General features: G+C 34.9%; 2 protein-coding genes across 2 annotated transcripts; both read right to left on the bottom strand.

Annotated features, from left to right (window-relative positions):
* Window positions 1-6,157: 6,157 nt before the first annotated feature.
* On the bottom strand, window positions 6,158-7,820 carry LOC133819069 (auxin-responsive protein IAA4). The gene is made up of 4 exons (XM_062252227.1): window positions 7,418-7,820; window positions 7,102-7,316; window positions 6,894-6,993; window positions 6,158-6,782 (listed from the first exon to the last, which is right to left on the bottom strand). The coding sequence occupies exons 1-4, from the start codon at window positions 7,642-7,644 to the stop codon at window positions 6,707-6,709; spliced, it is 618 nt and encodes a 205-aa protein (XP_062108211.1). The 5' UTR covers window positions 7,645-7,820; the 3' UTR covers window positions 6,158-6,706.
* Window positions 7,821-11,286: 3,466 nt separating this feature from the next.
* On the bottom strand, window positions 11,287-11,715 carry LOC133815273 (secreted RxLR effector protein 161-like). The gene has a single exon (XM_062248129.1). It carries the CDS (start codon window positions 11,713-11,715, stop codon window positions 11,287-11,289), a length of 429 nt encoding a protein of 142 aa, XP_062104113.1.
* Window positions 11,716-23,293: the final 11,578 nt, after the last annotated feature.

The following is a 23,293-nucleotide window of genomic DNA, read 5'->3' as shown; positions in this document are numbered from 1 at the left end:
GGTTGGGGACGTTCTACTACCCCCAATACGACTCACTCATACAAGCGACACTTCTAAGTTGGTTGAACCAATTTTTCATGCAACTGATAAGAAAATAATAATTTCCTCATCCACTAAGCCGCCAATGTACTTATGTATTAAGAATATTTCAACTAAACTTATGATATTGTATTAAGAATATTTTAACACTTAATTTAAGAATATGTAAACACTAGTTGCAAGATATTAACATGTTTGTGTCAAACATATATCAATCAAACAAAGTACTAAGTACTGACTTTCCTAATTAATCAACCATCTAAATAATATTTTCCCATACCTAATTGAGTTAGTGATTCATTCATCCCAATATTGAACAAATGAATACTCTCGAGGGAAAAAACTTAAAAAAATCTTATAAAACAACTACAAAATATATATCAGTTTTACTTACGTGGTTATTGTTGCGTCTTACTCAACATAATATATAAATCACTTAGCGGAAGCACAATGTTTACGTTACCAAAATAGTAAATATCTCTCAAGTTCATATTAAGTTTAGAGGATCACTTTTTTGCCCGTACTTTTTAAACCCACATCACCAACAACTTTCGAACCAGTTCACACAACCAGTGATTGCAAGTCAAAAGCAAATGTGAAAAAGAGAAAAACTCCCATAAAATTTTGACACTTGGCAAAAAATTGGGCCCCACACTGAAGGACTGAGTCCTGTGAGGGACTAAAAAATTCGCCTTATAAAATATCATTATAATAATAATAATATATAATACATAATCGTAATTTTTGTTAAAAATGATCATTTATGTTTAAAAATGTTATCATATTATACATATTTAAAAAATTCATAAACAATATTTTGATTTAATTTTTCATTTAATATATTTATGTCATTATTTTATATATAATATTGTTTATTAATTTGAAATTTATATGACAATGATATAAATTTAATAAAAATAACTAATACATTCTATAAATAAAACTAAGCAAATGTGCATTCCACGTTGTTTGTATCTAGTCTAGTATTTATATATATATATATATGGAAAGACTACGGTGCAACAACTTTTTTGGCTGCACTGCTGCAACTAGTTTGTATTTTCTACAACTCAATAATTTTTTTTTATATTTTTTTATATGAAGGTGTACATTGTAGTCAATTAAGACATCCTACAATTTTCAAAAAAATCCGAATAGTTTACAGTGTCGAAAACAAGGTTCAAACAATTGAATTTTTCGTGCGTATACAAAAAATAAGCACGCCTGCAACAAGTTGTTTCAACCTTGTTTTCAGCACTGTAAATTATTCAGAATTTCTTGAAAATTTACAGAATGTCTTAAATGACTACAATGTACAGGGTCATATAAAAAAATTAGAATTTTTTTAATCAAAGTATAAAAAATAACCTAAAAACAAAAATTGACTGCACTGGTGCTACGAAAAAAGTGGCTGCACCGTAATCTTATCCTATATATATGTTTATGGATAATTCTTTGGTAGGGACATAGAAAATGCTCCTACCATAGGGGCGTTTTCTATTTATGACATTTGGAAAAATTATAACTCAATTTCTTTTCATGATAGTGTATATTGTAGTTATAGCAGACATCCCACCAATTTTCGAGAAATTCCGAATAATTTACAATAGCCAAATTAGAGTTCAAACAGTCAATTGCACGTGTGACTAAGTTTTTTTTAGACGCGTGGAAAACAGACTGTTTGGAATCTGATTTAGGCACGGTAAATTATTCAGAATTTCCTAAAAAATTGGTAAGATGTCTGCTATAACTATAATATACATTGCCATAAAAAAATAATTGGGTTATAATTTTTCTAAATACCAGAAATAGAATATGACCTTACGATAGGGGCATAGATGGAGAATTATCCTATGTTTATATATAGTGTGCAATTGTATTATTATTATTGGGGACGACTATAGTGGGGGCACGCCTTTTGCCCCCACTGGTAGGGGCGTCTCTGTTTTTGGCACGTGAGAAAATTATAATCAAATTTTTTTATATGACGGTGTACATTATAGTTATTTAGGACATTCCACTAGTTTTAAAAAAATACCAAATAATTTACGATACTGAAAACAACCTATTTCTTATTTTCAGTACTGTAAATTTTTTAGAATTTCTAAAAAATTTGTGGGGATTCTAAATAACTATATTGTACACCGTCATATAACACAAATTGAATTGTAATATTTCCATATATCAAAACACAAAAATAGGTTATTTTTAAGCCTGTTTTATATGCGTGTATGAAAAAAATTATTTTTAAGTATTTTTTGGTACCACAAATTATTTGGAATTTCTTGAAAATTTGTGGGATACCTACTATAACTATAGTATATACCTTCATATAACAAAGTTTGAGTTATAATTTATTCACCTACTAAAAACAAAAACGCTCCTACCGGTGGTGGGGACAAAAAGCATGCCTCTATTATAAAATTTCCCTATTATTATTATTATCACTAATGGTATGTCATGATGTTATTGGTAGAAACTCTCTATCAACTTCCAGCAACATTAGATAAGAGGAATATCATATCATTATCTTCACGTCTCCATCTAATACAATTTTAATAGTATTACATTACAGGTGAAATGAAAGAGAATAATATGTCCCATGTTCTCGTGATTCAAACAACAATATATAGAAGGATAATATTTTATTTGTACAATTATTAGTGAAAATCGAGAGACATAGTACAATAAAATTTCTATATAATCACAATATTAGTTACGGCTTGAATAATGATATGTACACTCAAATTATACACTGATGTATCAGTTTAGTTTAGTCAATCACATTTATCAAAACTGAGATCTATTATTTTAAAAAGCAGTGTCACGTTATTCTGTGTAATGTTTGAGTGTATATTTTGGGTGCACGTATCATTACTTTTAGGGTTTATATATTTTTAAACCTTGTGTTTTGTCCCATTATTTATTTGGACCATAATTTTGACAAATTAATTTTTAGATCTTGTGTTTTGTAAAATGATTCAAATAGACTCTTAAACCTGATTTTGATAAAAAAAAATTGAACTAAAATCACAAATAATTCACCAAACTAATAACTCAGAACAAAAGTACAATAATTCTGTCTAACAAACTGTGTCATTATATTCAATTTTTGTTCAATAAAATTGAGTTTAGAGTTTTATTTGAACAATTTTACAAAATAGATGGTCAAAACTGAGATAAAACGCAAGATCAAAAAATGTATAAACCCTATTAGAAGAAAAAAAATGTTATTATTATAAAGAGGTTCTAATTTTATAAAAATGTAACTAAACTTGTAAATTCAGAAATTTGATAACAACTTTAAGGAATAAATTATAGTCTAAATTTTTTATTAATATTTTATTTTATCTCAATAACATATTATGTATTTTATTTTATGTAATTTTCAGATTATTATTATTATGTTGAGTCAAGTTTTTTAACAGGATTTAAAAAAATTATACCTTAATACAATTACAATATAATTTATTTTTATTTATAAGTGGCTCATGTTAGGACCAGGACTAAACTTTTTTATAATCATACAAAAGTTTTACAGTTATTTGTAACACATCAATATATATGTCTAAGGGTGGACAACATCCAAACCAATCAAATTATACCGAAGCAATCCAATCACCAAAAATTGAATATCTAATTATAATTAGATTTGATTGGATTTAAATAATTGAATTTTAAGTGAATTAGATTAGATGGCAGATGAGAATGTCAAAATCCAATTAAAAACCGATCCAATCCAATTACATATAATATATATTAAAAAAATATTTATATTTCTTTTAATACATTATGATTGATTAACTATTAGTCTTCCTCTATACAATTCCACACCTAATTAAACGAGAAAATACTAAAACTACACATATATTTCATCATTCTGTCTGATTTTCGATACTAGTTCAAGTTTTTAGTTGTACTAAACTTGTAAGATTGATAGTTTTATGTAGTTTGAACCTAAATAATGAATGATATTGTTTAGATTTTAAGTGATTTTTTTTTGTATGTTTTTAAGTTAATTTTAAAAATCAAGTTCCAACTCAGTTTCTAAAATAAAGATCAGGTTCTAATGCAAAATTCAATTAAAAAATCGAACAAATCCAATTAGTTACTAATTCAATTAGATTGGATTTTATGCTTAATTGGATTAGATTGGATTGGATAATAGTTTTTAAAACTAACTTTTATTTGAATTAGATTGGATTAGTTAAAAAAAATTAGATTAGATTAGATTAGATGTCCACTACTATATATGTCCCCACTAGTCAAGATTACGAAGATATGTGTTGTAACTTGTAGCCATAGTGGCCTTTCAAATCTCCAATTTATGTCCTTAAATTTTGCTTGGGAAACTTATTACTTAAAAGAGTTCATTTAAAAAAGACAGAAAAAAAAGAGTAAAGTTTAACAACATTCGTATCATAATCCGACAACTATATGTAACTGCTGTATAAGCATCAATGGAATCAAGGGTGTGGAATCATGTCAGATCTTGTTTCTTAACTTTTCTTTTCTTTTGTTCACCAAAAGACATGGAAAAGATAAGAAATATATTTATATAAATATATATTGTATCAATATATTTGATATGAAAGGTGGCAGATTTTCCAACTACTAGTAATGTAGTAGTGGTTAAGCAATGACATTTTTATTTTTTTTAGTCACATGAAAACTAATATTTTTAATGTTTTCTAGGAAGAAAAGAAAATTAATAAAAGAGTAAATTAAAAGCATATATATATTTTGAATATTTATATTAAAATATAATTTTCAGTATTTCGATAAAGTTAAATTGAATCTTAATATACTTAAAAGAACAAATAGTAGTCAGATGGGCATTTGGAGTTTGTGGGGTTGAGCAAACTCATCAGCTTTTACTTAATAAAATATTAGTCAAACAAATGTTTGCAAAGTCCCAAAAATTTTCTCACTTCTCGATAAGATTTTCCGGAAAAAAAATAAACATTTTAATGATTTTGACAGCCATTGCCATGCCAAAATGTACTAGTTATATATTATAAATACAACTATATATTAGGCAAATTATGTATATATCCCATTCCCAAAATGCTAATTGCTAAACAACAGCCAAGTGAATACAACTAGAAAAATAACAATAATAATAAATATATAAACAAGAAAATTATGTAATAAATAAATTTAAAAAAATTATCATTTTTTTGTTCTCCATTATTCCAACTTCCAAGCACATGTAGTTAAGTATTATTCTACCTTGACCATTTGCCTTTTGCTTGCAATACCTAAAATTCATGTGCATTTTTATTGGTCACTATTTCCAGTATGCCCAACTTTTCTTATGTATTTAAGAAATTATTAATTAAATAACTAGTAGTGGTAAATTAAAGTTATTGATCTTTCTAAAAAGTGTGAAGACCCCAAAACCCTAGCCTAAAAATTATCAAGTCAGCTTTTATTTTTTTATTTATTTGTCTATATATGTTTAAAATAAATAAAACATATGCTAATTCATTATAACACCTAGTTTTACTTCCAAAAAATAGTATAAAGAATTTGAACGGAAGGACTTTAGAATAAATTCATGACCATTTTATCCTTACTTTTGTGGTTTAAATTGTTGATAAAAAGTTAGGCAACATTAGTTATATCTTGCAAGTAACTATCTTCTGAATTTTGTTGCTTTAGATTTTGTATAATAATTTCTTGCAAGGATGCTCTTTTTTTTTTCTTTTTTTTTTTATAATCGATGATATTTTTTTAGATGGATTGAAGTTATATGAGAAAATTAGATATTTTATGTCAAATCTTATAATATGATATAGACTGATGATTATAAGTTCCTTTTCTATTCCATTTCTAGAGCTCTCAAGATTAAGACAACTTGTAACTATTTTGTAAATATATGAACTTTTTGAAAGGTTTTGCCATCAACATCCTTATATTTTTTTGATGTGTTTCTATATTTGACAATATTGGAGCTGGGCTAAAATTAGAAGACCTACATATTGAGAGAGGCATATTTCCTTTGTCCCTAAAAGAACCTAATAACCTATAACCAAGCGCTATCTCTAATTCAATCATGAAAAGCTTACTAAAATAACTCATCACATCATCGCGAGTGTTATAAATAGAAAGAAAGTACTCAACAACAATGAAATAAAAGTACATATATATTCACAAGATCTTACAACATCAAATTTCTTGGCCAAGTTCAATCACACAAAACTAAATTGCGATAGCATAGTTTGGTATAATATGATTACAATTTCACAATATTTGAAACACAACCAAAAACTTGAAAAACATGACATAATAATTAGTTTTTTTCCTTCTTCTTCTCTGATCTTCCTTTTTATACAGAATCTCATTTCAAAGTCTTCTCAGATCTCAGCACCGGTCTGATTGGTCTGATTGGATCATCACAAAACCAAATCAAGATGATTGCTATCATAAATGATGACTGATGATGATCATGATCATGGGCTGTGAAAACAATTACATTAACACAATAAATCTCTCTCTCTCTCTCTCCCTCAAACTCCTTTTTCCTTAAAGTGAAGGTTTTCTCTCCACTAGCTCTTTTGTACTTTTCCTTGTTTCGAAAACCCAAGCTGTGATCAGATGATGATCTGCTCTTTTCTAAGAGAATAATCCCATCTGTATTGATCACTTTCTGGGTTTTTTTCTCTCATACACCACACCCCAACCCTCTTGCTTCTGATTCTCTCATGATTCTCAGTCTCTTGCATGATGACATAAACATTCTGAAACATAGCAAGTAATAATAATATAAGTAACTAAATTAACAAATTAAACAACTTTATTATAATAAACTTTTAAGAAGCCAGAAAAAAGAGAGAAAAAGTTGAACTTACTCCCAAGGAACATCTCCAACTAGCATCCAATCACCATCTTTGTCCTCATAAGTTGGTACAAAATCAGACCCTTTATAGCCTTCTCTCTCTGAATACTTACCTGAAACAAAAATAGTAGAAAATACATATCAGATCAATTTTCAATAATATATTAAACTTTTTTATGAGACCAAAAAAAGAGTACTGTTGAGATTCAGAAACTACTTACCAACTGTGAACTTGAACATGTCTTCTAAGGCCTTTAAGAGTTCTGGGTAACCTTTATAAACTCTTAGATCAATCTTTCTGAGATAAGGAGCTCCATCCATGCTAACTTTGACAAACATCCCAGCATTCTCTGAAGAAGCAGCCTCAGTACTTTTCTTCTGTTGAAGGCTGTTTTTCCTGTAAGCTCGGATTGGAGGCCATCCCACAATCTGTGTTCTGTCATGGTTAAACGTTTCATATGTGCATGTTAGATAAAATCACCATCATATCTTATTATGTATGTTCATGTTAAAGAATATGTATGTATATATACATACTTTGCAGGAGGAGCAGAATCTTCTCCACCATCATCAGAACTACGTCGTTTGATCAAGCTAGAATCTTCCTCAGGCAATTGTCGTTTCCTGCTGTTTATTCCAACACCAGATGATGACAAAGCTTGTTCCTCATGAGTAGTTTCACGATCTGTACCAGGCAAACCCAATCTCAGCTCGGTTGCCTGGAGGTTGATCAGATCATTCTCATAAACCATTCCACTTGCCATTATTTACTTTCTTTAGCTTCTTCCTTGTCCTTTATCACTTCTTTCTCTCTTCAAAGAGTTTTTGTATATATAAAGAAAGAATATCAGAGGCTACAGTTGTTGCTAATAATTTCTTTAAAGTTTGGAGAGAAATATTTATACAAGTAATAATAATATTATATTATATATTATATAATGCTTGGAAAGTGGGAATACAAGGGTGTATATTATATATACATCATATAGATATAGATAATGATAAAGAAGGGTTTAATAGTATAGTTAATAAATAGAATATTATTGGTATTATTATGTGAATGCATGAATTATGGACAAAGGCAAGGGTCAGCTGTCGGTAGCAAAGGCAGCAGCTTTGAGGCGACTTGCCTATGTTGTGGGGGGACAGCAATGGGACAACCTCAGCCGCCCATATGGAACACTATGCCCACTCCATCACTTCAACGCTTTAGATCTCTTCTAGGGTTTTCTGGCAACCAAATCTCAGCCATTCATTTTTTTCAATTCCCATGTGAATGGATGGGTCCACACTCTGTGTGTTGGGTATGGGCAAGGCATGGCCATGTGGGACTAAGTCTTAGTCCACACACACAGTTTTTTGAATTGTGGGGTACATCACCATGTGTTTGTGGCATATATATATTTATGTATAAATGTGTGTCAGTCAAGCCCCTGGTGAAATTGAATATATATTGGATTTGTTTAATTAATTTATTTCTTTCGAAAAATAGATTCACGTACCATTCAATCTGAGCATGTATAGAAAACTATGTATAACTGTTTGACAATTCATTGTGTATTATTATTTACTTGGAAAAGTATAACAACATTTTTTTTCTTCATATGTGTGGATGTGGTTTTATGATGACGCCTATGAATACGGACGCTTCTCTGCTCAATTTATTTAATACCACTTTGTTAGAATCCAATGAATAAACTTTGTTATAGGGTTTTGCGATGGTTAGCAGTATTAAAAAATATACTCATTAATGACATCTTCAAGATTATGTGAATAGAGAAAAGAATGGTTTGTTTTAGAATTAGATTCATTGTGCTTGCTGTTTCCAATTTTTACTACATTTTCTTTTCCTCACTCTCTTTGTGTAACATTTGTTTTTTCTTTTTCTTTTTCTTTTTTGGTATTTATTGTCTTTCCATAGCATACAAAAATACAATCTTTTGTTGTTTCCCAAATGACCCTTTTTAGCTTAGCTCAACTGTATGAAAATCAGAAAAGAAATATATGGTGGCAAATTTATGTATTGTCTTTCTCAGAATCAACACACAGATATTATATGTATCATGTTAACAAACCTAGAAAACAAGTTCTCTTCATATATTATTTCATCAATATATGCCTGCAAAATAACCAATATTTCCTAAGATGCAAAATAAATATTTTCCTTGTAATAATATAACAATTTTCATTAGTGTATATATAAAAGTGATTAGACATTTTATATGGAAAATTTTGTATAATCTCACTATATGATCTACTTATAAAGTGAAAAATATATATAGCATTTTTTTTTCTTTTATAATATTTGTAAGTGAATATGACATTATGGCGGTTTAATCATTTATATTTTTCCTTCTGTGCGCTTTTTTAGAGTACTCATAATAAATGAGCTAAATTAACTAATTTTCTTAAATATAGAAAATAATAGTAAAATGAAGCTTTTAATGAGTGAGCTAAATTTGAGCTAACACATTTTTTTATTTTAATGAATAGTATTACTTTACATTTAGAGATAATTATTTGTTGAGTTAAAATTATTTTATTAATTTTTCTTTTTCTACGTTAGTTATATTTTATTTTATTTTGTCTTTTTTCTATTTTAGTATTTTAATAAATAAAAAAATAATATTTAAATAATGTATAGAAAATATAAATAAGAAATAAAGAAATCGATATATAATGCAATGTAAAATAAAAAAATAAAGTTTTGATAATGTTTTTTAAAAAATAATCAGGGAGATGTATTTACAATATAATATATATACATATATAGGTATAGCTATATAGCCATAGCTATAGCTAAATATAGGATGGAAATTGTGCTCTTGATAATGTAAAAATATATATGGTATGGTCTCATCAACTAGTCCCACCATGTCCATTGGTCTGAAGCATATAACAGTGATAACACGGCTCATTCTAATTAAGCTAAAAAAATGAGACCTAATTTCATTGACAAATTTGGGGTCCATCACCCCTTGTGCTGCCATTCGTGTGCATTTAAAAGTTGATCACACCGATATTTATATTATCATAATCATGCATTCATGTGTGTTTTAGTGCATGCATGTATATATAGTGTTGCATCTCAAATATGTATTTATAGTTGTAAAACTCAATAAAATGATGGCAATAATTGGCAAAAATATAAGCTATGACAGAGGAACAGTTCGGTTGATCTTATTTTTTTTTTAATGAAATTAATGCTCAAATTTTCAAACATTAATTAATTTCTAATGTATATTATTTTAGAGATATTTACATCCACACACGTTTTTCAAATTTTTATTAAGTATAAACTTTTATTGCTACATATATATCTAATATTTTTGATTTTATACATAATATTCTCAATTTTTTTTTGGCAACAATACCGAATATTACATTTTACACAATTCCATCACGATATATTAGTGGTTCGATCATATTATTTTTTTAAAAATTTTTATTAATTAATTATAAATCTAAAAAACTAATTAAAAATAAAATAATAATAATAAAGATAAAACAGAAAAAAAAATATAAACAAATTTAATTTTTAAACCTAATTTTTTCTATCTTTCTCTCTCTTCCACATTCTTCTCTCACATATCTCTTGATCTGTTTCTCTCCCTCACCTTCTCCCTTTGCACGATTTAGTGATTTTTTATCAGGTGAGTGGCTGGCTTACCAATACCATCAACACAACAAGAGCCAAACCAACCTAGTATGAAACCCTTTACATGGTGTGGAAACTTCATTGCCGATAATGGAGGTTGTCGCTTGTGATGGAGAAGAAGCCTCGTCGGACTTAAGAAAAAGAAAGCTGAGCAAACTGAAATGAAACAGAGAAAGAGAAAAAGAAAAGTATTTGCTATTGTAAATGAGAGAAAAAGAAAGCTCAAAAAATCAATGAGCCTCTAAATTGTAGTTGGTATTTATAAGAGGAGTACAAACAAGTGTTACAAACAGAAAATGTTTTAACAACCTAACAGAAAAAGAAACAAGTGGACTTAAAAATACAACAGAAAAACAAACTAATGACATGCCTAATCACAGCCATCATCATCAGCTGATATATCCTTAATATCCCCCCTCAAGCTAGATTGGGGATCCTTCAAACATAGCTTGTTACAAAGAAACTGAAACTTGGGTAAGGTAAGAGGTTTAGTCAAGAGATCAGCAGGTTGTAACTCAGTAGGGATGTAGCTCCCAAATAACTTGTTCTTTGACACTAAGTCACGGACATAGTGAATATCAACTTCAATGTGTTTTGTCCTTGAGTGAAACACTGGGTTAGAGGAAAGCATTTGGGCACCTTGGTTATCACACCAAATAACTGGTTTAGTAGGCAGAGAAATACCAATTTATGAAAGTATAGATTGTATCCAAACCACTTCAGTGGCAGTAGTAGACAGGGAACGATATTATGACTCGGTGCTTGAACGAGAAACAACTTTTTGCTTGTGGGAGGCCCAAGTAATTAGGTTTCCACCAAGCTTCACAAGAAATCCATTAGTAGACTTACGGTCATCCAAGTTGAAGGCCCAATTTGCATTTGAAAACCCCTCCAAATTGAATCTAGAGGTTGGTGTAAAGCGTAAATCTGCTGTAGCAGTACCTTTGAGGTACCTAAGAACTCGTTTGCATGCTGACCAGTGAGCTAATGTGGGTTGTTGCAGGAATTGACTTAGTTTGTTTATAGCAAACAATAAGTCAGGACCGGTGAGAGTCAAGTACTGTAAAGCACCAATGGTACTGCGGTATAGAGTGGGATCCGAGAATGGTTCACTGTCTTTAACAAACAATTTATATCCAGGACACATAGGGGTAACACAAGGCTTTGAGTTCTCCATTTTGGTCTTAGCTAGAATGTCATTAGCATATTTCAATTGACATAAAAATAAACCATTGCTATCTCTATGAACTTCACAGCCAAGAAAGTAACTTATAGGACCAAGAGATTTGAGGGCAAACTGAGTGTCCAAGTCTCGGATGAGCTATTGAATGTCACTTGAATTTGCACTTGTGATTAGTATGTCATCCACATACACTAGAACTAACAATAGTGAACCATGCTTGTGACAAAAGAAAAGAGAAGTGTCTGAAATCGAATTGTGAAAACCCCAATGTAAAAGAGCATGTTTGAGCTTGTAAAACCAAGCTCTATGGTGCTTGCTTTAATCCATAAAGGGCCTTCTGTAATTGACACACATGAGTGGGATGTTGAATATCCTCAAAGCCCTTAGGTTGAACCATGAACACCATTTCTTCTAGCTCACCATTCAGAAAAACATTATTTATACCCACTTGTTGGATATCCCAACTATATGTTACAGCAAGGGTGAACATAATACGTTTAGTGGAAGGCTGGACAACCAGACTAAAGGTGTCAAAATAATCAATTCCTTGGGTTTGTTGAAACCCTTTTGCAACTAACCTTGCTTTAAGCTTGTCTAGACTCCCATCACCTTTCAATTTTGTCTTGAAAATCCACTTGTTCTGTACAAGATTCATATCACTGTGAAATGGCACAAGAGACCAAGTTTTAATTCTGCACAAAGCTTGGAACTCTTCCTCCATAGCAGCTCGCCAATTAGGATCAGCTAGGGCCTGTTTGACAGTCGTTGGCTCACAAAAAACAATGTTAGCATTAGTTATTTCAACTGCTAAAATTTTTAGGTTTGTGAATACCCGATTTAGAGCGGGTTTGCATAGGATGAGAAGAGGAGATGGGGGTTGGAGGAGGTGGGACAGGATGTATATCAAGTGTTGGGGAGGCTGGTTGGTGAGTGGAAGAAGTAGGCTGGTCTGTAACAAGAGGGAGAGCAGACGTAGATGTTGGAGTAGTGGCTGAGGTAGGCATATTGTGGGAGTGAGCGGGGGAACTTGTGTCAGATTCAAGTGTAGGAGAGAAGGGAAATTGGCTAATGTCACTTAGGGTAGGATTATGAATAACTTGAGGCTGTTGGGGTAAAATCTGTGGAGAGATAGAAGCAGGAAAAGGTACGTATGCTATTAAGGTTGGTGAGTTTTTGGACTGAGAAGTAGGGTCAGAAAATAGTTTGGAATAAGGAAAACAAGTCTCATCGAAAGTAACACTACGAGCAACATACATGCGACTAGAGAGGTGCAAGCACTTATAGCCTTTATGAGAAGGGTTGTAGCCTAAAAAGATGCAAGTTGAAGCCTTAAAACCAAACTTGTGAGAATTGTATGGCCTGAGAAGTGGGAAACAAGCACAACCGAAAGTTTTAGAAAAATATAATCAGGCTTTTTGGCAAAGAGATGTTCATAAGGAGACATGAAATCATTAGATTGAATTGGTAACCTATTTATATGATATGTGGCAGAGACAGCAGCTTCCCACCAAAAAATTAATGGTAAATGGGCTTGAGCAAGTAGTGTAAGACTAATTTAAGAGATGTGCCTATGTTTTCTTTCAGCCCTACCTTGTTGTTGGTGAGTATGAGGACATGGGTGTCGAAACGCTATAGCGAGTTTTGCTAGAATTGGTTTTAATGGTCGATATTCACCCCCCACCCCCAATCAGCTTGTAAGCATTTTATATTGCTAGAAAATTGTCTTTCAATGAAAGTGTTGAATTGCTGAAAAATAGAAGCAGTTTCAGATTTGGGCTTTAATGGAAATATCCATGTGAATTTAGTGAATTCATCAACAAAATGAACGTAGTATCTATATCCTTCAATAGACGAATAAGGAGAAGGACCCAATAGGTCCGAATGAATTACTTCAAAAGGTTTCTTGGTCTTGTTTTTGAGAAGACGAAAAATGAAATTGATGAAGTTTTCCAAATTGACTGGCATGACAGAAACTTGTATAAACAGTAGGAATATGCAAAGAATGTAAAACTTTATTCAATATTTTTTGAGAAGGATGGCCAAGTCTTTTGTGCCATAAGAGTGCTACATTGCTAACATTATTACAACGAGACGAATTACAATCATCAAATTCAGATTGTTGAGACATGTAAACATGACTATCTGGGAATTTTGGTGTTGAAATAGGAGAATGGCTGGAATGATGAACAATGGGAGTCTTTAAATGGTATCGTCCATCTTTAATATTGCCTTGAAGAAGAGGGGTCCTCGTAGCTTGGTACTTAACAAGGCAAAAATCAGGGGTAATTTCAATAGTTACATCATTATCTTTGGTAAATTGGGATATGCTGATCAAGTTCTTTGTAATGGAAGGAACATGAAGAATATTTTTTAGGAGAAGGGATTTATTAGCAGCTAAATAACAAAAGCCAACATTCACAATAGGGAGTTTAGAGCCATCACCTACGACCACTTGTTCATTGCTGTTGTAATTGGTCTTTTGGCTCAGATTGGTACTGTCTGCAGTGATATGGTTTGAAGCCCCATTGTCAAGAAACCAACCTTCATCATAAGCAGAGGACTGAGACGCAGTAAAGGCTTGAGGAGCATTCAGAGAAGTAGCTGGGATTTCAGCAGGTCCATTGTAGCTGATATCAAACCTACGGTAGCACCTCTGAACTGGGTGTCCAGGTTTTCCACACAATTGGCAAATGATCTGATTTCCAGTGTTGGAACCTCGACCCCTACCATTTGATGAACCACGACCCCAGCCCCTATAGTTGTTGTTGAAATTTCTTGGACGCCCATTAGGGTACCATGATCCATTATAGGGCTTCTTGGCTTGTGCAAAATTGGCAGTGGGACCAGTTAGATTGAGAACAGAGGTAGCTTAGGACAGCTCTAGATGCATCTCATGATTTTGTAACATGAATTGAACTTCTTGGAGAGTGACAATGTCTTTGGAGGTGAGATTGACTACTACAGATTCATATTCTGGCCCAACTCCAGAAAGAATGTAGAGGACTAATTGATCCTCTGAGATGTTGTTGCCAAAAACCTGTAAACCATTGGCATAATTCTTCATTTTGAGCATGTAATCATCAATTGTCATGGAGGCTTTCTTGGTACTTTGTAGAAGATGCATGAGATGGATCAGTTGAGCCTTCGAACATGTATTGAAGAGTTGCTCCAAGGTGCTCCGAATCTCGGCCGAAGTCGTACAATTCACCACATGACCAATCATTGACTCAAAGATTGAGGACATAAGCTAAGAAAGAAGAAAATTATCAAGACAAAGCCAAGAAGAAAAGGCAAGGTTACTGACCATGGTCGTCGAGTCAATAGACTCATGAATTTGAGCAGGAGGACGGGTAGTCGTACCAAGAATGTATCCTTCGAGATTATGAGCCCTAATCATCGGAAGAACTTGAGTTTTCCAGAAAAAAATAGTTCTTCCAATCCAATCGCAGAGGAGGGAGGAGCATGGTGGAGGGAACCATGACGGCAGGGGTCGAAGACGATGTAGTCGATGCAGCCATGATCGCTGGCCTGATACCAACTTAAGAAAAAGAAAGTTTGAGCAAACTGAAATGAAACAGAGAAAGAGAAAGAGAAAAGGAAAAGTATTTGCTATTGTAAATGAGAGAAAAAGAAAGCTAAAAAATTCAATGAGCCTCTGAATTGTATTTGGTATTTATAAGAGGAGTACAAACAAGTGTTACAACAGAAAATGTTTTAACAACCTAACAAAAAAAGAAACAAGTGGACTGAAAAATACAACAGAAAAACAAACTAATGACATGCCTAATCACAGCTATCATCATCAGCTGATATATCCTTAATATCTGAAAACGTCGTCTGAGGTGGAGAATGAGCATCGCTGGTTGTTACTACTCATGACAATCACCCACCAAACGAATTTCTGGGTACGATATGAGCCAAACCAAGCCCCTTGCTATGATACAATATTTTTGTATAAAGTTGTGTTTGAAAAAAAAAATTCCCTAGCTAAGAAGAGGCCCACAAATGTCTTTGACTTTTTTTTTGTAAATCTGGGTTTGCATCTTTCTTTTTTGCTACTATGAGTCTCCCTTTAAAGTTTAGAATATTCTAAACTTGAATTTGGTGTTGTTCAATTTGAATTTGATATTTGTTATGGGTTATGGAGTGGGAGAGGAAGATGGAGGGGAAGAAGAACGATAAAGGAGAGGAATAAGAAAAAGAAGAGGATGAGGAGAAAGTATCGAGGAAGGAAGAAGAGAGGAGGAGAAAAAAATAAGAAATCTAGAAAGGGGAAGAAGAAGGTGAGGGACAGAAGGAGAGAGATAGAGAGAAAAAAAGATTTTTTTTTATTGATTATATTTTTTTAAATTTATTTTTTAATAATTTTCTAATTTTTAAAATTAATTAATAAGTTTTTAAAAAAATAATATGAGGTGAACCACTAATATGTCGACATGTGGCATTCTAATCAGTCTATATTTAACATATTGGTAGTGACAGAATTGTGTAAAATGTAAAGTTCGGTATTTTTGCCAAAAAAAAAAAAGATTGGGTGTATAAGTGTATAAAATAAAAAATATTAGGTATTTATGCCACAAATACTCCAAACTTTTATCTACAAAAATAACATTTTTTCCATACCTAAAAATACTCCCAGTTTTTCTTCTTTCTCTCTCTTTCTTCAAGTTGTCAAGTTTAGTCGTCAACATTCCAGCCACCCTACTGCTACACGTGCCAGACGGGAGGGAACCACCATTCGTTGCCAAAGAAGGCCATACTCACCGGTCAAATTCGTTTGAGTTGTGACTTTGACTCTATTTTTCAGCTAACTCTAGCCACCACAATCCTTGGGGATGGTACCATCACAAGTTACTCTTCAAGGTGATCATTTTGGTATATGGAAAGCATATGTTTCTTGTCGTCGCCAAAAAAGATGTTTGGAATAAATTTGTTTTTCTATTTTGTTTAAAAAATAACTTACAAGTTTCTTTTCTGCATGGTTAATCAAAAGAACCAAAATGTATCTTGAATAAACAGAATGACCCATCTATGTGTTGTGTTTGAAAATTAACTTCGAGGTTGCTTTTTAATTTAGATAAATAAAAATTAATTTTAAGAGTTATCAAAATGTGTATTTTTTTATCATAATTTGAAAGTAACTTCTAAGTTTCTTTTTTGCTTGGTTAATATGTAGTACACTAAATAATATCATTTTCCTATACGACATATGATAACTTGTTATATTCTATGAAATAATAGGCTTCTGAAGGTAACCAAAATGTATATGAAATCATATAACCTAAAATAAAGTTTTTTAGTATTTAGTACATTATCGGGTTATTGGGTGTGAATAAATATTTAAGGATATATTTGGAGTTAGTCAGATCAGGAGAGAGTTCTGGGAATTTGATTATTTTACCCTCGGGGACGTTTTTGGGGCACCCCAAGCCTTAGGATTTGCTTAAGGTTACTTAAGCTCGAAGTAACCTGATAGAAACAAAAAGTACGTTCAAACACTTTTCTCTCTCTCTCTCTTGTTCTCTTTTTGATGTCGTTAACATTTTCGAAGGAGACTTGAGTTTTAGGGCTCAGATTCAAGCAAGGTTAGAGTCATAACGATTCTAGGGAAGATTAGAAGCTTGATAGCCGGAGGATTTAGCGGAAAAATGACATAATAAGAGGTAATTTAAGCTTTGAATTTCTGAGTTTCCGTTTCCTTAAGTTTCCTAAGTTTTGATTGGATTTTTATGGTTTGGTGAGTTTTTGAGGTTTTGGGCTGCTGAGTTGACTGGGAACTTTGTTTTTGAGATTTGATTATGTTTGGATAGGTTTATGGATGGATTTGATATGATAAAAAAGGAGGAAAAAGGCTGAGTTCCAGGTCAAGCCGCGACCCTATTCTTGGGCATTGCGGCTCAAGCTGGATGAAGGAGATGAAGGGGGCTCTGTTTTGGAGGCGCACTGCGACTCTAGGGGGCAAGCCGCGACCCGTGTCCTCATTCCAGACAAGGGGATTTTTGTCTGGGAGGCGCACTACGACCCTTAGGGTCAAGTTGCGGCCCGCCTGGGCAACCTTAGCTATATTAGGTTTTAATGACAGGAATTCAAACCTAAGGGCTCGGGATCAATCATACTACTTAGTGTAGTAGGATTCAATGTCCCGGAGGCTAGGACTCGGTCCAGAAGCCTTTATTTACTCATTATTGATAGGATTCTATAATTGGTTGTGACTAGGTTATCGCTAGGGGCTCGGGATTAGGATCGTGCTCGAGGGTAATTATTATTTTACTTTACACTCGGACCTGAGGTAAGAAAACTGCACCCAATATGTGATGTATATAATTAGGGCTTGGCCCAAACGTTGAATATAGTCTTGATTGGGCGTGGGCCCCTGTAAATGTGCATGATTTTGATTATGCATGAGAATGATTGAAGCATGCTGAATGCTCTGTTTATGGATATTTGTTATATGATGAATGTCTGTTAGCATTATATAATGGGGAAAAAGCATTGACTTATTAGTCAAGGACGACAATATCTGAGCGCTAGTTGAAAAGTATTGACTTATGAGTCAAGGGCGACAATAGCGCGCTGAGCGCTAGTTGATATGATTAAATCTAATCAGGAGCGCATCATATGCTTGTTTGAACCAATGGTCGAGGAAAAAATAAAGTGTCAGGTATGCTGGGCTAGCTCCAAGGTTTGTTATACAGAGGATAGGGAACGGGCCCCGTGGTGACTTATTAGTCCCATATCCTAGGGCGCTGAGCCCCAGTGTGATTTATTAATCATGTAAATTGGGCAACGAGCCCTGATATGATTCAGTTAATCATTTTATTTAGGGCAACTGACCCCATATGACACTGTAATCATTTATATGAATGACATGCATGCATGAGTAGGATTTTTACTGCTGGGCATGCTTATTATAATTTGGTAACGTGATATTAACTGCTTATGAGCATGTTTAAGTTTTCTTGATGGGCCTTAGCTCTCGGGTGCTAGGTGGGGTAGGTAAGGGGAAAGGAAAGCTGGACCAACCATGTGTTGGAAAGCTTAGGTGGTGACGTGTACATATGCGGCCGCTTGACCACCACGGCCAATGTTTCTTAGAGGAACTAGGGTTAAACCCTATTTTTGCCACTTAGGTCGGCAGGTTGTAAATTTTGGGTTGTAATGACCCTTTTTGGAACTGTAAACAACTTTGTAAACGTTTATTATGGGATCCCATGCAAAACTTAATGTTTTAATGAATTATCTTTTCCTTTTAACATAATTTTTTAACCCTGGACCATTAATCACATTTAGATGCACGTTTATGGCCAAATAACTTGTTTAGCTAGTTTAGGACTATTTAAAATATACAGTACAACTGTCTTGGCTAACCAAGGCGTTACAATCAGCTCATGAGAGATCGTGAAAAAAGAATCTCTAAGGCACCGGATCGATTTGGTTTTGTTGACATCATTAATTTTGCTCTAAATGCATCTAAGTATATGGATGGTGAGCCAAAATCATATACAGAAGCAATGAGGTGTGATAATAAATTTGAATGGGAGGCTGCAATGAAAGATGAAATTAGCTCCTTACATAAAAGTGATACTTGGATTTTAGTAAAGAAACTTGCAGGCAAGAAGATAGTTAGATGTAAGTGGATTTATAAGTATAAAGAAGCAATTCCTAGAGTATAAAAGGCACGGTACAAGGCTAGATTGGTGGCGAAAGGCTTTACATAAAGAGAATGGGTGGATTACATAGAGATGTTCTCACCGATGGTGAAGCACACATCAATCTGAGTGTTACTAGCTTTGACAGCTATCGAAGACTTAGAACTCGAACAAATGGACGTTAAAACTATTTTTTTACATGGGGAATTGGAAGAAGAAATCCACATGAAACAACCTGAAGGCTTTGAAGTAAAAGGGAAATAAGACCATGTTTGCTTACTAAAATGGTCCCTTTATGGACTAAAGCAGTCACCAAGTCAATGGTAGAAAAGATTTGATAAAATTTCTATCAAATCTGGGTTTAAGAGGAGTTCTTATGACTGTTGTGTGTATGTAAAGACAACAAATGTAAGGTCATTTGTATACTTGCTTTTATACGTTGAAGACATGTGTGGATGCTGAAAATTCAACACCGGTAAAGAGTCCACCTCTCATGCCTCAGGCCCTTGGAAGGTCCTGAGCAACCATGTTCGAAGCCCATTTGAACCCTCAAATTAGTGCTCAAAATGACCCTACTCCAAATGACCACTTCGCCTCGGACCCCCGTTGACATCCCGCAACCGTCTCGCGAGACCAATGTCTCACCACACCTTGGTGCACCCAGCATCCGTGAGGCCCCTCCGTGAGGCCATCTCGTGAGGCCGTCCGTTAGGCCTCGCCTCGCCTTTGCGCGCCCCTGCTCTAGCATCCACGACGCCATTCGCGAGGCCGTCCATGAGGCCTCGCCTCGCCTCTACGCACCCCCATCCGCAGCGTCTGCGAGGCCATCCGCGAGGCCCCTCTGCGAGGCCATCTGTGAGGCCTCGCCTCGCCTCAGCTGCGTCCCTGATCCAGCATAAACATAGGCCCCGCTGATGAGGCCCTTCTTTACTCTCTTAGGGAGGTGTCACCAGCGGGGTATAACCACCCTCTGCTTAGCATACTCAAAGCTATAAGTGCACTTATATTTCACAAAATGAAAAGGGGTTGGAGCAAGGGCATATCTCGAACACACAAGAGAGACCTCCAAATACGAAGCACGTGTATGGGAGCAGGTTGTACGACTAGGGGGAGCACAAGGAAGTGATTCTGGGGTCCGTACCAGACATGTATTGGTGGTACAAGTTAGTACCAATGGCAAAGGCACTACCTGTACATTGGTGACCATGTGTCAGGGTCGACACCACAGCCACCTGCACCACTACGTCTGGTGCCACTCCTTCTGACACCCGTACTGGGCGAGTAGTGGAGGCACAATCAAGTACCGAAGTGGAGGTGCTCCCACCAACCCTGACCATGTACTGGAGCTGACACCACTACCCCTGAAACCACTCTCCTGCTAGTGTACTCATGTACCATTTGGTCCCCTGGACCACCATGTATCAGGGGCCATTAGAGCCCACTATAAATGTAATCCCACTTCCACTTGGAAGGGGGTTGAAAAAAAATCACTGTAGCACTACACCATAAGAAATACAAATTCAGTTCATCATTTTTCTTCTGCAAGTGTTCTTTAAGTTTCCAATTAGATCTTCAAAGTTTTTCTTTTGATAATCTCTACGTTTCTGTTTTTCTAACTTAACTTGGTTGACGAGTTCTCACCGTCAACAACATGTTCATTGCAAGTAAATTTATTACTGAAGTCAATAAGGTGAAAGAGATGTTGAGTAGAGAATTTGAAATGAAAAATCTTGGCCTTGCAAATAATATTTTAGGAATGGATATAGTTAGAGACAAAAAGTTCAAATGGTTGTTGTTTTTAAAAAGGGATATATCACTAAAGTACTGAAACGTTTTGGCTTCAATAATGCCAAATCAATAGACTCCTTTAGCTCAAAATTTCAAGCTATTCGCCACTCAAGCTCCTGTCTCAGACGAAGATATTAGATATATGTAGAGAATACCATACATTAGCGCAGTGGGGAGTATGATGTATATCATGGTATGTACTCATCTAGATCTTTGTCATACAGTTAGTGTAGTAAGCAAGTATATGGGAAATTCGAGAAATGAGCTGTTAACGCGGTTCTTCGCCAACAGGAAATTAAGAAAAGAAGAGAAAGGGATTAGTGCTAAAGTTGAACCGAAACAGATATATGATCTTAGGAAAATGAAATGGCTACTCGAGACACATTTTTTAAGTGGTTCGAAGGTTAAAATCCTCCTACTCCACTAGTCGATATTATTGCTATATCCAGAGGATACAATTACAGGGTATTTCTTATTAACTCCCAAGGTCTCCATATTTATAGGAGAAGGCACCTGGGAGTAGGTAAGAAGGCCATCCCGTGACCTTCTTACCTATCATGTCAACTCTGTGACCTTCATGATTAATTCCTAAACCTGACACATAAGTGTGGTCAAATCAATATGTAAGGGGATATTGGGCCGCACGGCCCAACCTAGTTGAGAATGTCTGAATACGCACGTTCCTGCTGCGTGTCCGAGAAGTCAGGGATATATCAGACACGTGACATATGATATATTCACGTTTACCTTGCGTGGCTGACTTTATAAAGGGTCACAGCCTTCAACCCCAGCTCGTACTATGGGCTGGATGCTTGACCCAACCTTCGGTCGTCGGAGCCCGGACTCTGTCTTTAAGTTACCAGAGGTGAATCCCAACCATCCTCGAGCTAAGGAGGGGTGACCTTACGATGCAGCTCCGGTTGCGGGGGATGTCTGCGAGATAACCATGGTTAGGCCGCCGCTCAGTTTGCTAATCAGCCCGTGGGAAAATCAGGGCGTACATCTGCCCCCCAAGCCCCTGCTCATGGCACACGACATCGGACAAGGCCACAGTAGGGGCTTTTAGGCTTCCCTACGAACTCTTCACCTTCCACTCTTTACGCAGGCATTTGACACATGGAACATCATGGTTGGCGACGGTACGTCTTCCAAGAACCGTATTTAATGGCTTAGCCTATGCCCAGCCGTCGTTTCATATTTCGAGTGGAGGGCCTCGGATCCCACATCAGGGCCATCCAACGGCCCTTCTATCGTGACCCTTCACGGATATATAAAAGGGGTGGCCACCCTATGCATGGGCCACCCTTTTACTCGAAATTTCTCAGAAACTCTCTCCTTCTTCTTTCTTCATCTCAGAAGAAAAACCCTCTTCTTTGTGGCCGCCATTTTCAGCATCCAAGAAGCTCAGGTGTGAGGACTCCTCCAAGGCTTTGGACAAGTATTCCGGTGAAGCCCCCACCTAGGCGACACCTTCATCCACCTTCCAATCAAATATCCTGTAAGTTCCTTGACCATGTGTGTTTTGAAAATATTTTTCACTGTAGCTTAGGTAAATATTTACTATAGTCACATGCATGGGTTTACTGGTTTTTGTGGGAATGAAGGGTGAAAGCCTTTTAGGTTAGGGTATTTTTGCCGTAGGAAATTACTTAAGAGTATGGTTTGCAGGATGCCTTTTCTGGGGACAATTTCTGGGTAGGAATTTTGACATATTTTGGGGGCAAAACCGGGTAGCTTAGGGGATACGCTTCACAGGCGGTTTTGCCTTTCATGCCTACTGGAACTTTCCTTCCAAGGAAAAATTTTAATCTGACCCTCCTGACACACGTATTCCGAGTAATCGGGGATCTTTTGGGGGCACAGGCACGTGTTCATTGAACCGCGTGGTCTCACTCTCCACGGGCTGGGCTTACCTCAGCTCGTGTAAAGAATAATTTATTCTTCCATATGCTTAGGTCGCCTTTTCTCAAACATTTTCTTTTGTTCATTAGGCGACCTGATGGCACCGAAGAGGAACGCTCCAAAGAAGACAGTCGGCAGCTTGACATCTCAGCAGGACAAAGGAAAGGCGGCGATACCGGACTCTCCGATCCCCAGCTTTGGGCCGGCAGTGGAGCAGGAGCTCGAGGTGGCTC

The sequence above is a fragment of the Humulus lupulus genome, chromosome 2 (assembly GCF_963169125.1).
Source record: "Humulus lupulus chromosome 2, drHumLupu1.1, whole genome shotgun sequence".
NCBI lineage: Eukaryota > Viridiplantae > Streptophyta > Magnoliopsida > Rosales > Cannabaceae > Humulus > Humulus lupulus.
The sequence above is the reverse complement of the archived record's forward strand: the minus strand, read 5'-3'. Positions and strand labels throughout refer to the sequence as shown.